The 15,151-nt window shown below is 40.2% G+C and overlaps 1 protein-coding gene across 2 annotated transcripts in view; it reads left to right on the top strand.

The window, feature by feature from the left end:
* Positions 1–10,184, top strand: part of LOC146833110 (uncharacterized) — a 645,049-nt gene extending 634,865 nt beyond the window's left edge. For both annotated transcript variants that reach the window (XM_085600733.1, XM_085600734.1), the window contains 3 exons: positions 4,571–4,639; positions 5,517–5,750; positions 7,280–10,184. In XM_085600733.1, the coding sequence (XP_085456859.1) occupies positions 4,571–4,639; positions 5,517–5,750; positions 7,280–7,426 (450 nt within the window). In that variant the 3' untranslated portion in view covers positions 7,427–10,184. The remainder of the gene's footprint in view (positions 1–4,570; positions 4,640–5,516; positions 5,751–7,279) is intronic.
* Positions 10,185–15,151: the final 4,967 nt, after the last annotated feature.

Below are 15,151 nucleotides of genomic sequence, written 5' to 3'. Positions count from 1 at the left end.
CCACCAGCACACAGGTATCAGCATTTAGAACATCAATACAGCATCCGGCCCTGACTTATTATGTGCATAAAGACTCACTAGCCTGTTAAAGTATTTAGATACCTAGACCGCAGCCCACTCACAGCACTGGCCTTAGAAGCTAAACCCGTAATGGCATCCGCTCACGCACAGGAGATTATGTACCCAATTCACCCTGTGCTTGGATGCTGTTTTTAATTTCTTTAGCTCACTAGTCAGAACAGCATTAATGCTTATTGCACTTTACCTACCGTAGCTGCACTTTTTACAGTTTTATTGATTATAATGTTTGCTTATTTGTGCAAACCCGAAGCCATTGGTAGAGGGCGGGTATGCTCGGGACATCAGCTACACTCTACTGGTGCACCTTATTTTTATACATCTCGGCAGCCAAGTCACCTGCCATACATAGCCTTGGGGACGATCCACATCAATCTACAGGGCAGGAAGTGAATCATCCCTTTTTTTAATCCTTCTTCAAACCATTGCTCCAGTTGAGTTTATGATCTTTCCTTGATGATAATGATGGCAGTATGTGCTTGTTTTATACATCTTTTTGATGTATTTATTGTGTACTGCATTGCAATGCTTTTAATTATCAAACAATAAAGAGTTATTATTCACATTAATATTAATATTAATATTACTATTCCTACTGCAGTCTTACCAAGAGTAGGAAGAACAGAGAAAGCACTTCAAATACATTATATATATAAGTAACCCCTTTAATGTAGAACAAATAATAAACTCTTTATATAAACATGTTTAATTAACATGAAAACCACGGCGGCCATTATTAAATGTAGTCTGAACATAAAAAATCACATATATAACTGAAATGATCTCTTCTCATTGTGTTGTAATACACTACATATTATTGTTTCAATAAACAAGGTTAGAGAGTCCTATAATATGGTGTAAGCATAAGAATAAATTCAAAATCCATGATTGCCCAATTACAATGTACCGAAATCATACGCGACAACTAGCGCGATGACTACAACGCTGCCAAAACATAATCGAGTGTTAAAATTATCAAACAGGCAATAGTGCCTCAAATTTTATAGCGTATGTTGAAAGGTAATAGACACCCGCAGATTCATGTCCTAAGCCCATAAATTGTAACAGCTATGATTGTTTGCCTATAGTAGAAATATATTGTCTATGGATAGTATTACCTCAAAATGTACGTAAAATTCAGCAATAGTGCTACAATAATAACATATGAGGTTTTATCCCACAATAACATGTGTGCAATGAAAACAGCATAGTGCTGTAACATGAGAAAAACTAACGGCATAGTGCCCATGTAATTAGCTATATATATTTTATACAACTGTATGTATCCAGTCAGACAAATTGAATGATATGCATAAGGCACTGCTACCTTGTTATATCTTTTGAGCACATAACATATGAGAGATCATGGCAATGTTAATCAGCCGATAACAACAAGTAAAATATATGAAAACATATTATCTAGCACCATAAAACAGATTCTTGAAACAAAAAAGAAGAAAATGCCCAAAATTAAATGTAAGAATAGAAAATCTTATCTGGGATGGACCCACAGGACAGGGAAGAAAAGGGTAGGGTGACCGGAACGGATGAACAGTCTGCAACTGAGGTGACCCTTCCTTTCCTCCTATGTAAAGAAAAAGCATAAAGTCATATTAAAATCAAATAGTACAAACTATTACTACATAGCTAGTACCCATGATTTAAAACATATCAAACAGTAAGAATACATGCAGTCATATCAAAATAACTCATAGCACAAAGTTGAAACCAGTATTAATCATAGCGTAAATGTGAACTCAATTCTTCATCGAGATTGTGGCCCTTCGGATACCTGGTCTCAAGTTCAATTATCCACCTGGATTCTCGTTTACGTAAGAGTAAAGTTCTATTACCTCCTCTGGGACAAGTATGGACTTGTTCCAATGCAAAATAACTAAGCAGAGAACTGTTGGACAAATGGAACAACTCAAAATGTCTGGCAATAGGGTAATGAATGTCATTTTTGTTTATGGCACGCATATGCTCAAGTACTCTTTTCTTTGCCATAAATGTCGTACTGCCTACATACCACATTTGACATGGACACACCAGGACATACACACAATGTGTAGAACTGCATGTAAGAAATTGGTTAATAGTCTTAGATGAACTATGACCTGGAATAGGAACTGTTTTTATCATGCAACTGTTGCGGCAGGCTTTACAATCCCACAGGGATAAAAACCTTTAAGATTGTGTTCACCTGCAGGTTTGCTAGATGTTATATCATTATGAACGAGAATATCCCTAATGCTACGGCCTTTTCTGTAAGTTATTTTGGGTCTCCGCTGAAATGTTTGGTCACTAATGGGGTCACTTGTTAGTATGTCCCACTTGTCAGCAAGTATTTTGCGTATCTGTCCTGAGTTCCCATTGTAAGTGAGAATAATTCTATTTGTCTCCTCCGAGGTATTGGTATTTTCAGTGTTCACTTTATCTTTGGGACCTAATATCTGAGCACGGTCAACTTGATTTACTCTGTTGATGGCTCTTTGAAGTACCCACTCGGGGTATCCCCTGTCTCTGAATCTCTTGGTCATGATCTCCTGTTCTCTCTCAAATGCAGCAAGAGTACTAGTTTAGGTGTATAAAAAAGAATAAATGTGAGATTTAAGGGGACCATCACAGAGTGTTCAATACAGTAGTGATTAACTCATAACATCTCTAGAGTAGGAGAAGTTGTTACATAATGAGAGGATGTAGCCTTACGGCTATAGTGGTTGACCTCGAAGCTCGGGAACCGGGTTCGAGTCGCAGCAACGACGCTCAACATCCTGTGATTCTGGGCAAATCAATCAATCTCCCCGTGCCTAACAAAAAAATGAATGTGCCCATCCGTAACGAAACTGGTGCTCATATAAAGCACTCTGACACCTGATGTCTTGGGTCTAGTTCGCACTATATAAAACTCTTTTAAAAAAAAGGTGGTATCAACAAAATTATAGATAAAGATGTGATTTCCTGGTATGGTTTAATTACTTCAATTACAGTCATGTGTGGGGGCTCACAGCAATGCGTTGCTTTGTGTTTAGTTAATAGACGGGAAATGTCTTTCTTGCATTCATATTTCAATGTTGATTACTGAATTCCCACAATCACAACATGATACATGTTCTTGTACATATCCTTTCCTTCTGTGTAATGGTGTTACGTTTGCATTCATATTTCCATGTTGGTTACCGAATGCCCTCAATATCAACTGGATTTGCCAGTGAAAACCTGTGACCCAATGGTACATCCACTGCAAGATTGACTGTTCATAGTTTTGTCTTCCCATTGTATGTCGATTTGGGGCAACAAGCAGTTGCTTTCTCCACCAGTGCCCAATATTTGAGAAATAGTGGTCTGGGGTAGGGAAATTGCCCAGTGTCTCACATGCACAAGGATAAAACACTTTGGGGCTCATTACGATGCCACTCAGGCAAGCTTCCTACCGGCATCGCGTCGGAAACAGGACTGCCCAACAAGGAGTTGGCGGTCCCACTTCCCAAATTGTGATGGGGCCACCTTCACAGTGGTCAGAGAGTGTATGTTTCCTATTGTGGCTTCTGCGGCGGGCAGCAGCACAAGCCACAATAGGAAAAATACACTTTTTAAACACCCATGCACCATGTGGCAGGCACCATGCCATGCCTGCCACATGATGCATGGATAGTTGGGGGCACCACAGGTTCCCACCAGGGCCCGTAGCTAAGGGCCACGTGGGACAGCCCCAAAAGACCATTTCCACCAGCCTTTTGATGGCGGAACAACTGAAATGAAAAGGCTGTTGGAAACGTGCATCGTAATCCCCATGGCAGTGCCAGAGCAGGCACCACCTCCATTTTGGGGATTACTATCAGCCCTCTGCCCCGATGAACTCCTTGAGCCTGTCGGAGGCTCAGCGGATTCCCCCCATAGACATTGGACAAACTGATGCCTCAGATGCCAAGCAGACCGCCATTAACAAACTGTCGTTGGATGGCCTTTCGCTCGACATCATAATAAGGCCCTTTGTTTTGAAGCTATTGTTACTTTGTTTTGCATAAAAAAATTCCATCATTGGGAGTTTCTTTTGCAGATATCTTTGCTCTGTAGGCACTTTAAGTATAGACCTGCTGGGTGATGGATCAGTGGCTAGTAGGCGGGGATCTCTAGATTGGGAGGCGATCATATGCCTAGGGAACAAAGGTCATACCACAGCTGATCTAAGGGGCTGCTCTTCTACTAGTTCTGTCACTGTACTTTGCCAAAGAACTCCTTCAACCTCATTTAATTTTGCTAATATTGCTTTACATGAGAGTTCCACTGATGTAATAAGAGGACACATACTGTTGATCGAATTGGCCTAATAATGTGTAAAGAAAATCAGTAGTTACCTCTCAATTTATATGTGCTTATTGCTAAATTTGACAAAGGGTCAAAGTAGCCTGCTTTAAATTGGAAGGTTGAATTACAGCCCTCCATCTTGAAAGGAGGCATCTAACAATGTTCTGACTCTCTTTGTTATCAGGTCAAACTTGCTTCCTGGACAAGGGATAAGCCAGGGAACTGGTACAGCACATTTAAACGTGGCAGACAGGTACAGTGCATTGACCTCCTTAGTTAAAAATAATAACTTGCTTTAGTAATTGCAGATCTTAAAGCACATCTGCCATGTATAAGCAACACAAATAACAAATGTTATTAATACCCAATTGCCATTACTTAAATGCCAATTTTGAATAATCAATAAAAAATGTAATATATGCTCTCTAATGTTTTTTTCAATTTTGATATGTTGGATAAGGCCAACCATGCCAGTCTGTAGCTTTTTCAAGGTGCACTGTTGTGAAAATTGTGACTCATGTTAAAGGATATGCATGTGTGTAGTGTTTGCTTCATTTCATGACTAGTTAGTCAGTTCAAAGAAAAAGAGACGTTTGGACAGTTTGACTCCTGGTTTGTGTTCTGCACCAATGCCATTGAATAGAGGATTTGTAAAAGTGATGAGAGTGAATGCTCATTAGTGGCCGGAGATGAGACCATATGGAAATACTAGTTCCTAGGGAAATGCTTGTATAGACATTGCACTTTTCAGGTTTTTTCTGAATAATACTTTATTTGGCTGTTTTCCAAGGTTCATTTACTTTAATGAGATGGTGGGAAGTTGGGACTAGAGACACCAAGGAATATCCCTCTGAATATAGGATAGGTGTGGCAGAAATTTAGTCATTGGAATAATGGCCAGAATCTGAGAAGAGTAGCCATTGATAACAAGGGCAATGTGTCACTCAGGTCACAAATATTGACATCTTTTAACTGGTACCCCCACTGCTCCATTGATATCCTTGTAAGATTCTGCCTTCATCCTTACGTAAAAGTCCAACTTTTGTATTGTTGAAAAATAAGGAGTAGTATGATCTGAGAAAACAAAAAAGAAATTTGTATTCTGAAAAGAAATCTCCTTGTTGTTTTAGTTCTTTTACTTAGATGCTGATGGCAATCCGGTGCACATTGTTCAGCTGACCTTCTTGAAACTACTGAGTGCTACAGTACAGCAGAACTTTACCTACCACTGTCAGCACTCAGTGGCATGGTACGACTCCACCACAGATAGCCATGCGAGGTCCTTGAAGTTCATGGGAGCTAACGATGAAGAGCTGTCCTACACAAAATCACCAGACATCAAAGCCCTCTACGACGGCTGTCAGGTATGGTTCAGTTTTATTACCCTACCTTTATCTCTTGTTAACAGAAATTTGAAGAGGTTTGTAAAGCACTTCATTGCCATTATTACAGCCTTACAGTTTTTAGTGCAGTTTACCATCTATTCCTTGAAAAAGAGTTTATATAATAACTGACCCGGTAAGTTCCTACATTGGATGCATGCTATAGACTAAACCACTATTGCACACATGGTTATCATGAACAATAGTATTGATATATTTCAAACAGATGGTTTAAGAATGAAACCCTGAAAACAATTCAGATTCTGCTGGGTTGTTAATAAGGCAGAAATAATGTCCCAGAGTGATTACTTTGAGACCAATTCGTTTTCTGTTCTTTAACATAATATGGGATTTAAAAGTTGCATTGCATGTGCACTGTAGCACATCTACAAACACACATCTGAAAGGTATATTGTATTAGAATCAAAAGCAATAGATGTTTAGTAGAGAAAAAGCATGCAATTGACCTGAACAGTATCCGCAATGTCTGGGACATTCACAATTACAAAAAAATGACATGCCCCGTGCTAGTTTGTGGGTGCTATCAAAAAGAAATGCAGCATCCACAAATGGCAACAGTCATTCATTGAAAGATTTTCCAGCTAACGTATGGTCAATTGGAGAGATATTTATTGTGTAAAAATGTTGTCATGAATTAAGCCAAGAATCCACAACATCACCAATGATATACTGATTAAATCTTATGTTTTCTTAAAAAGGGTTTCAGATCTCTTTCATTAATGTCCTGCTTACTCATCACTCTCTTTGTTGAATGCGAGAGATGACCAATTCATCAGGCAATTACAATTAGTGAAATCTCAAAAGAATAACGTTCAAAACACATTAACGGTCCAAAAAATATTATTTATATTTAAAACATAATTAACCAAATTACCAGAAAACCCCAACGCAGCCTGAGCTACCCCACAAACAAGAGTCCACTTATTTTCTTACGTGGTCCTTATTTTGCTTTCTTTGGGTAACAGTCTCCAAGTAAAATAAAATAGAAGAATGTGATCATGTGATTGTTGGAAATGAATCATCAATTGCATATTTTTGTGTATCGGACCACAATCTCCAAAATTGCTTTGAAGCATACATAGTTGCGCTGCTCCGGAAGTATCTGAATTGCTCTAGATTCCATTCTATGATTGGAGGAGAAGGGAAAAGATAATCCCAATGAAGGGCTTAGAGAAAATTTCAAAGATTGGAGGAAAGCTTAAAGCAGATTTATGAGGAAATAAGCTAAAAGTTACATAAACCTAATAGAAGGCAAACAAGATACCCTATTGCTAGGAGGTAATAGCAAGAAAGAAAAGACGTAATGTTTTGTTGAATCTTGACCACACATGCAGCTCTCTTTTCTAAATGCATTTATTTTGTATTTATTGTGTTACTAGATTAAAAACCTTTTTTTAATATTTAACAATATGAAGTGAATTAATGTGTCTCTAAATGACTTGTTTGGATAAACTGTTAATACCTCCCAATCTTTTATTTGCTTTTTTCAGCACCGAAAAGGCAATGAAAGGACAGTGCTGGAGATCCGGTCATTCAAAGTTGAGCAGCTGCCACTCAAGGATGTAGCTGTTTTAGACTTTGGAGACACCAACCAAAAGTTTGGATTTGAAGTGGGTCCAGTGTGTTTCAATGGCTAAATTCCACAACAAAGGGATTGTTCACTAAAGCAAACACACAAAAACTCTGTGAAATACTGCATCAATAGCCACTCGTGATATTTATCTCTTTGTTCGTTAACTGTGGGGAATTTGTGGTATGTATAATTACTAGTATGCAAATTGTTCACCCTTGTAGGGTTTGAAGGGTCACATGGCTTGATGACCTAAAAGGTTCAATGGCTTTCAACCTAAGAAAGTCTTTGGCAGTGTCTTGTATTATAAAATAGGAGAATGAGAACAAAATATATTTTATGTGCCATTCAACTGTCTGTGTTGGGGAGCTCAGATGACTACCCCTAACAAAGATTCAATGGATAATTGATTCTGATGGAACAATATGCAGTTTTTTCAATGACTTGGCGTCATTCTTAGTGGAAACATTTCAGTTCTGTAATCATTTTTCAGGGAATTTGGTGCTTTTGGAAGGTGCTCTGAGTACATCACTGGCAATCGAAGATATCAACAGAAAACAGTGAAGAGAGATAAGGCATGTGGTGTGGCCAGCGAGCCACAATTCTGCGTCATGCCTGGCCTCTATATTTCAGATGCACTAGGAAGTGGGTTTCTCAAAGTGGAGGATTCACTTCTATCAGGATACTGGAATGCAGAAAGCAGGAACAAGTAGGGACAATGGATACAGACATAGTGATTATTAAATATACATATTAAATAATTACAATATACTATAAAGAAAATTGAGGCACAATCAACTGAAAAAGGGACCCAAGTCCTCTTTCTTCAACTCTTACTAAGAATGGACGGAAGAACAAAAGCCTTTATGGTGAGGAAGTCAAGACAGAATACTGCTTTCAGAAATATGCATGCAGCCGTGTCGTCCTTCAGATCGAATTTGGAAAGCATCTAAATGGCAATTATATGTATTCACTGTGTGCTGAGGTCTTTAGTTACCACTTTACAGGTCTAATATGTCACAGCAATAACATGAATCATTCATTGTCAGTGATTAGACCAAGAAATTACACTATTATCCATCTTCTGTCTTCTAGTACACAGATTACGACATATCAAAACGTTTCCAGTTTGGCTACCACTGACAGACTTCACCAAAATATCTTCTAATTTAAGTTTGGATACATTAGCTGGTAGATCCCTTTATTTACAAATAAGGGACAATATTTCAAGTGCATTAGGGAAAAGTGAGGTATTAAGAATTAATCGAATTATAAAATGTCTCAATGATAGCCCATCTCACATACCTTGAAATTTCTGTTTCACATTGTACATCCATTCTGTAGGCAAATATTTGACCACTGCTAGGATTGTATAAATCGGGCTACCATCACTCTGAGGCACTCTACTGTTAGCATTATTAATCTTTTTTTGTCAAAGTGAAGGAAGAAAAACCCTCTCTAATTGGTCAGAATAAAATGACTTCACAACAATTGCTAAGTTGATGTGGATGACCTTAAACACAAACTGTGCCAGTGTCGTAGCGACCATATCTCCAGATGATGATACTGGCCCATGGTATGTTGCAAGATGTTACTACACTACACATTTTTTGATTTTTGTTTTCTCATTGAAACAGTTTTAGGCTCAGATAATGTGGCTAATTTCAGGTTAGAGAATACTCACTTCAGGCTGGCCCAATATCTTCACTGCAGTCATGATTTGTGCATCATTTTGCCCTGCTTTATCCAGAAAGTGTCAAAAGATGATGATTTCAAGAACCAGCTGTGGTCGTGATCCATATAATTTAATCTTCTATTGACTTTACTTAGCTCTTAGAAGTACATATTTGGATGACTCGCTTGAGAATACTCAAAAAGGAAATATTTGGATGACTCTTTTGACAACTCTCTGTGTCATTGAGGTCGTACCTCTGCAGTTCAAAAACCAATTCAAGGTTTGAAACAATTACACTTTATCTCTTACGGAATCCATTGTTTTTGGGTTACCTAAACTAAATTCTTTATTAATGTACCATGCCTCTCTGAAGTATACATGACCTGTATATCTACTGTAGAATACTCTCTTAGACTTGATTTTAAAGGGTATTGTAGCCACCTCCATCTCCATTGAGTCCTACATTCAATCTACATGAAAAACGGATTCTATTGAATTTCCTGTAAATAGCAATACCTGGTAAATAAAAGTCAATAATTGTTCACTGGTCCTGTCAAACATTTCCAAAATCATTATTTGTTAATTCTGAAAAGGCAAAGTATAATGTAATGACACAATGACCCTCTTCACAATGGCACTTTCAAACCCTATAGTGACAAACAAAGCTGTGATACACATAGTAATGTACAATAGATTGTGATGGAGAATGGACATCTTGTGTTCACAGGTAAAAGCACTGGCAACCAATAAATTCACCTGAAAACTATTGTCTGGTGACACAAGAACTAAATATCATGAACGGTTGACCATATATAGAAGGCAAGGAAATTGTCTTCAGCACCAAAGCTATCAATGTTATTTCCAATGACATCTCACCCATATTGGGCTTCTTCCTTGAAACTGTGGTGGGGAATAACAAAGAATAATAGTTTGCCTACTGCACACTCTGGGAGAAGGCCCAAAGTTACTCAATGTGACAAGTGTTTTCGAAGTAAGTGGAAACCTTAAACTTTGTTAACGGCTTCACAGTGTCTCAAATACATTAGGAAATCTATATGTTTCTAATTCCTCTTGTTTTCCCTTTTATTAAGCTCAACTCTATGGGGACATTTGACTAAAAAAGGAAAAGGAAAAGGAAAAGGAAAAAGTAAATGTGAGGAATAGCCAACCCCTGCAACATCACTTAAACCTCAACATATGCACTAGTGTCTCAAAACACAATCAGAACCCCATGTTTGCTATCCTGCAATACATTTGCATATTGTAAATGACAGTATATCCCAACTGCCATAATCATATACAGAAACTCACAAAGCCATAAACAGCCAAAAAATGGCATATATTTGGATATTGGGACAAGGCCGAGCAAGTGCAATCTGCATTTATTTTCAGGAAGGAATCCTGCTTTTAAAGGTGTGCAAAGGCAGGTGAGCCTTCATCATCAACATTGTATATACCGCAAAAATGGCAAGGCAGGCAAAGAAGTTAACGGTGCACAGTGGTGCCATAGCACTTTGCCGGTTGCTTATGGTGCTAAGCTTCGGGATAAGAATTTTCTTATTTGAAGCACTGGAATACTTTCTAAGGTTGCATGTTTTACAAAGGGCGGAGAAAAGACAAGAATCAGACTGGGAGTGGTTTCTGTTCCTATTTATCCTTGAGGTGGTGTTGGGCATTTTCAACAGAGTTCCTAAAAGAAAGAAATGAACTAAGAATGAGCTGATAAAGTGTATTGATCCAATATCTAACTACAATGCATCAATCCAAGAGAATGGTCGCAAAGAAAACTGCTGTCATTTCCACTAGTACTACGGGAACTGTGTGAAATCGAAACTATAAAAGTGGAAGGAGCCCGCGCAACGACATCAGATGCACCGTTGAACCAAATATTACATTCAAGTATGTCAATTCCGTATTATTGTCATGGGACCCCTCTCACTATTGTCTTGAATGCACAGCTCTACCATGGGAACCTTCCTCTCACAATATAAGACTCATGCTGCAACGGGATGAAACCAATCTACTAGGTCAAATCTATAGGATTTAAAATAAAGATTTAACTCTACTGTGCCAAATTCTCTACTCTCAATGGAAAATGTACCACTCCAAAAAAGTGAACCCAGGAATATTACTAAGGGCAATCCCACACCACTGTCAAATTTAAACAATATATTTGAGTCTGTGTTACAACAGAGAATTGCTTCATCACGGAATCAAATAGGATATATATCTTGAGTGATCACCAAATCAAGAAGTGCAGTTCATAGCATAGACAGAACCCATGCCCGACCATCCATCATCACAAAGATATAATATCAAATCTGCTTAAATCCAATATGCTGATGTAATAGAATGGCCTGGGACACAACCACTGGTGCTCCTTTGAATGCATGTATAACCATGTATGACAAGAATAACACTGCAGTTTAACCAGATCACAATTCAACAGCAAAAAAAAATAGTTGTACAAAGAATAGCACACTTTAATGCTTAAGATGCAGAGCTTACTCAAGTGCAAGAAATCATTATGCCAAGAGTGTGCAGGCACGCGTGCGCAATCACACACACACACGTGCTGTCCCAAATTCATCGCATAACCAAGTACATGGACCAATCAGTGTCCAGACATTAGCCCCTGCGTTGTTAACATTGAGCACAGCTCCCCAAAAGTGTGGGATGTGGACCTTCAAATCATCGCCCACTTTGGTTTCAAGAGCTGTTGAATATGCCCTCCTCACTGACCTTAGTGTCACTGAACATTGACTTCCAAGCTGGCACTCCCCAGCCCACTCTCAGTCTGCCTTGTTCCCTTAGCAGTGAAACGGTGCCCTCATGTTGAAACCAAAGCAACAAATATTTTGATGTGTTTAACTTGTTTTTTTATGGTGCTAGCATTTGATATACCAAATCTGTATTAAAGACTAAACTCCAACCTAATTTCAGACTTGCGTTTTTCTCTAAGAATATATTATTTTTAATTGGGTGTGCTCGTTTTGCATCTGAAGTACAAAGGAATGATTTGACTCTGGCGTGACAGAATTCCCGCCACACAGAATAGCTCTAGGAGCCAGCAGCCTCGAGCTTTTTTACACACAGAAGAGACACAGTACAGCCAGAAGGACTACACGCTTCAGTCACATAAATGGCTTGTGCACAGTATGGGTAGCTGATGTGCAGGGTTATAAACACCTACATGCACACACCCACACACACATACACAAAACAAATACAACACAGGCAGAAGCAGTTCTGGCTTAATTACACACATTTACAATTGTGTTAGAGGCAGTGTACCACCCACAGAGTACTACCCACACACATGCATACAACAGGAGCAAGAATTACACACAAACATACACAACAGATTCAGTATGGGTAGTAACAGTGCAGCATTGGATCACAAGCAGAACAGATGTAGCATGGGTAGCAGTCACCCAGATTCCCCTCACAGATGCATAACTGGTGCTGCATAGAGACTATTTAGCACAACACAGTCAGCAGTATTTTAAAGCTTCTCTCTCACACACCTGGAGCGCGCGCACACTCTCTCTCTCTCTCTCTCTCTCCATCAAAATACAAAGCACAGGTTTAGCAGGGGTAGTGTAAGGGCAATCTTCACACATAGAGACACACACAGAGAAAATTAAATAGGCGTGAACACGTGCAATATAAACAGAGGAGTGAAATGTAAGCCGTGCTCTGACGCAGAGCACAGCACATGAACAGTATAGCCAGCAGCAGTTTCCCGCAAAAAACACATTTACTGCGTAGAGAGCAGTATTGCAGTTTTCCTCAGGCTCAGCGCAGGCAGAAGTGGGGAAAATGACTCTGACACATATGGCACTAGCGCATCACTGACAACAGCGGCGCTTGCTTCCTTTTTCTGTACTTTCCAAGTACAGCAAAGACAAGGCAGCGTGTGTGGATGTTGTACTGGTGTAGCACGAACCCAGCTGAACGGCAGTGGAGCACTGCAAGGAGTCAGAGGCGTAGATACAGGCAATGAGACATCGGAGGAGTAGCTGTGTTCTGAGAGTGGAAGTGGACTTTATTTGCATGTTATCTATTTTGAAGAGATGTGTCTTCAACTTTTTCCTAAATTTGAGCGGGGTTGGGGTAGTTCTAGGGATATGTGAATGTTGTTCAAGATCGTATGTGTATAAATGGAGAAGGCATTTGCCGTGTTTGTTTTCTTTTTTTTTTTGTTGCACTTCTTTGTCTCCAGTCTAATAGTGTGTGCTGCTGGAGTGTGCCAAAAGCCACTGGACGTGTTGGTCATGATGTCTTTGTAGATAATGCATGTATCAAAAAAAGGATGGCAGGAAGTGGACACACTCAGGGGCAGATTTACAAGCCCCTTGCGCCTCAGTTACGCCGCTGTTGCGTCACTTTTGTGACGCAGCGGCGGCGCAAATCCTGCGCCATGGTGCGGGGTACTTATAACGTGACGCATCTGGGAGATGCGTCACGTTGTAAAGCCCTGCGCCACATGTAGGCGTTCCTGCGCAGGGGGGGGCGTTCCGGCGCAGGAACGCCTCCTAAAAGTGGCTGAGTGAAATCTACAAGATTTCACTCAGTCACTTTTAGGCCCATGCTGCATCAAAACCCTGCGCCTGCCTGAAGCAGGCGTAAGGATTGACGCAGCATTGACAAGATACGGCCCCCTAGAGCATTGCTAGAGCTACATCGCGCTTGCGACGCAACTCCAGCAATGCGCCACTTTCGCGTTTTTGCCCCATGGTGCGCCGCATTGTAAATGCGGTGCGTCCATGGTGGCGGAGCTGTGGCGCACAATAACTGGCGCATCCCTGCTGATATGCAGGGATGCGCCAGTTATTGTAAATATGCCCCTCAGTTCGACCTCCTCTACAAGTGACTTATTTCTAAAAAACAGGAACCCAGTTCTGTCATGAAAAATAATAAATTTCCACTGAAGAAAAACAAAGTTTGCAGCTTGCCCCGATCCGTAGTGGAACAGGATGGACCCGATGATGAATCATGCCATCAAGGAGTGACCCTGGTGCATGAGGGTTTTACAAAATTTTCCTTCAATTGAGAGTTATTATTCTTTGTAGATAATGAAGCCAGTACTAAGGATGGTGGAGGGCGTGGGAAGTCAGTGCGGTTCCATCACGGTGAGGGTGACATGCGTATAATTTTCAGACCCTTTAATGTGGCAAGTAGGATGCTCTTAAGGAGAGGGAAGTGTGGAGTCTGTGAGAACTAAGGGGCATATCAGCAACATCCGGCGATAATTATCGCTCAGCGCTCTTAGCGTGAGGATAATTATCGCTGGGTAACGTGGATTTTTATCGCTGAGATAGCGTGCTTTTAGCAACGCCTATCTCCTCAGCGATAAAAATCCTCACGCTAACTGCCTAACGTGAGATTATCTCACACAATGTGGCGTTAGCTTGCTGATAGGGACTCACAAACTTAGCCATGATATCCACCTTCCATAGGATATCATGGCTAAGTCAGTCCTGAAGCAGGCGTAAAGGAAAGTAGCGATAACAGGGGTTTTCGCTACTTTTCCTGCCGCTATGCTTCATAGCGTGGGGCTTGATGATAGGAGAAATGTCGCTTAGCGACATTTCTATTGTCATGTCAGGTCAGAAACGCTCACTTTGCAGCTCATTAGAGATGAAAAGCTGGGCGTTAGGAACCCTGACGCTAAAGCAAGGTTTCACGCGTTAGCATGGCCTTGCTAATTAGGCGATAAAATTATCGCCGCTTTTCGGCCGAAAACGGCCGCAAAGCGGCGATAATTTTTTATCGCCTGCTTGTAAATATGCCCCATAGAGTAGGGAGTTGCAACCAACAAAGGGGCATATTATCAAGACAGGCGATAATTTTATAGCCGCTTTAGCGGCAGAAAACTGCCGCTAAAACGGCGATAATGGGCTTGATAATATGCTCTAAGGAATTCCAATTGAAGCCCATGTTAGATGTGAAGGACGTCTAACATGGGCTTCAATTGGAATTCCATAGAGCATATTATCAAGCCCATTATCGCCGTTTTAGCTGCAGTTTTCTGCCGCTAAAGCGGCGATAATTTTATCGCCGTGCTTGATAATATGCCCCCAGGTGAGACAGGATAAGGGTTGGAGCGCTGAA

This window comes from Triturus cristatus, chromosome 4_2, assembly GCF_964204655.1.
Source record: "Triturus cristatus chromosome 4_2, aTriCri1.1, whole genome shotgun sequence".
NCBI lineage: Eukaryota > Metazoa > Chordata > Amphibia > Caudata > Salamandridae > Triturus > Triturus cristatus.
This window is presented reverse-complemented; position numbering and strand designations above follow the sequence as displayed.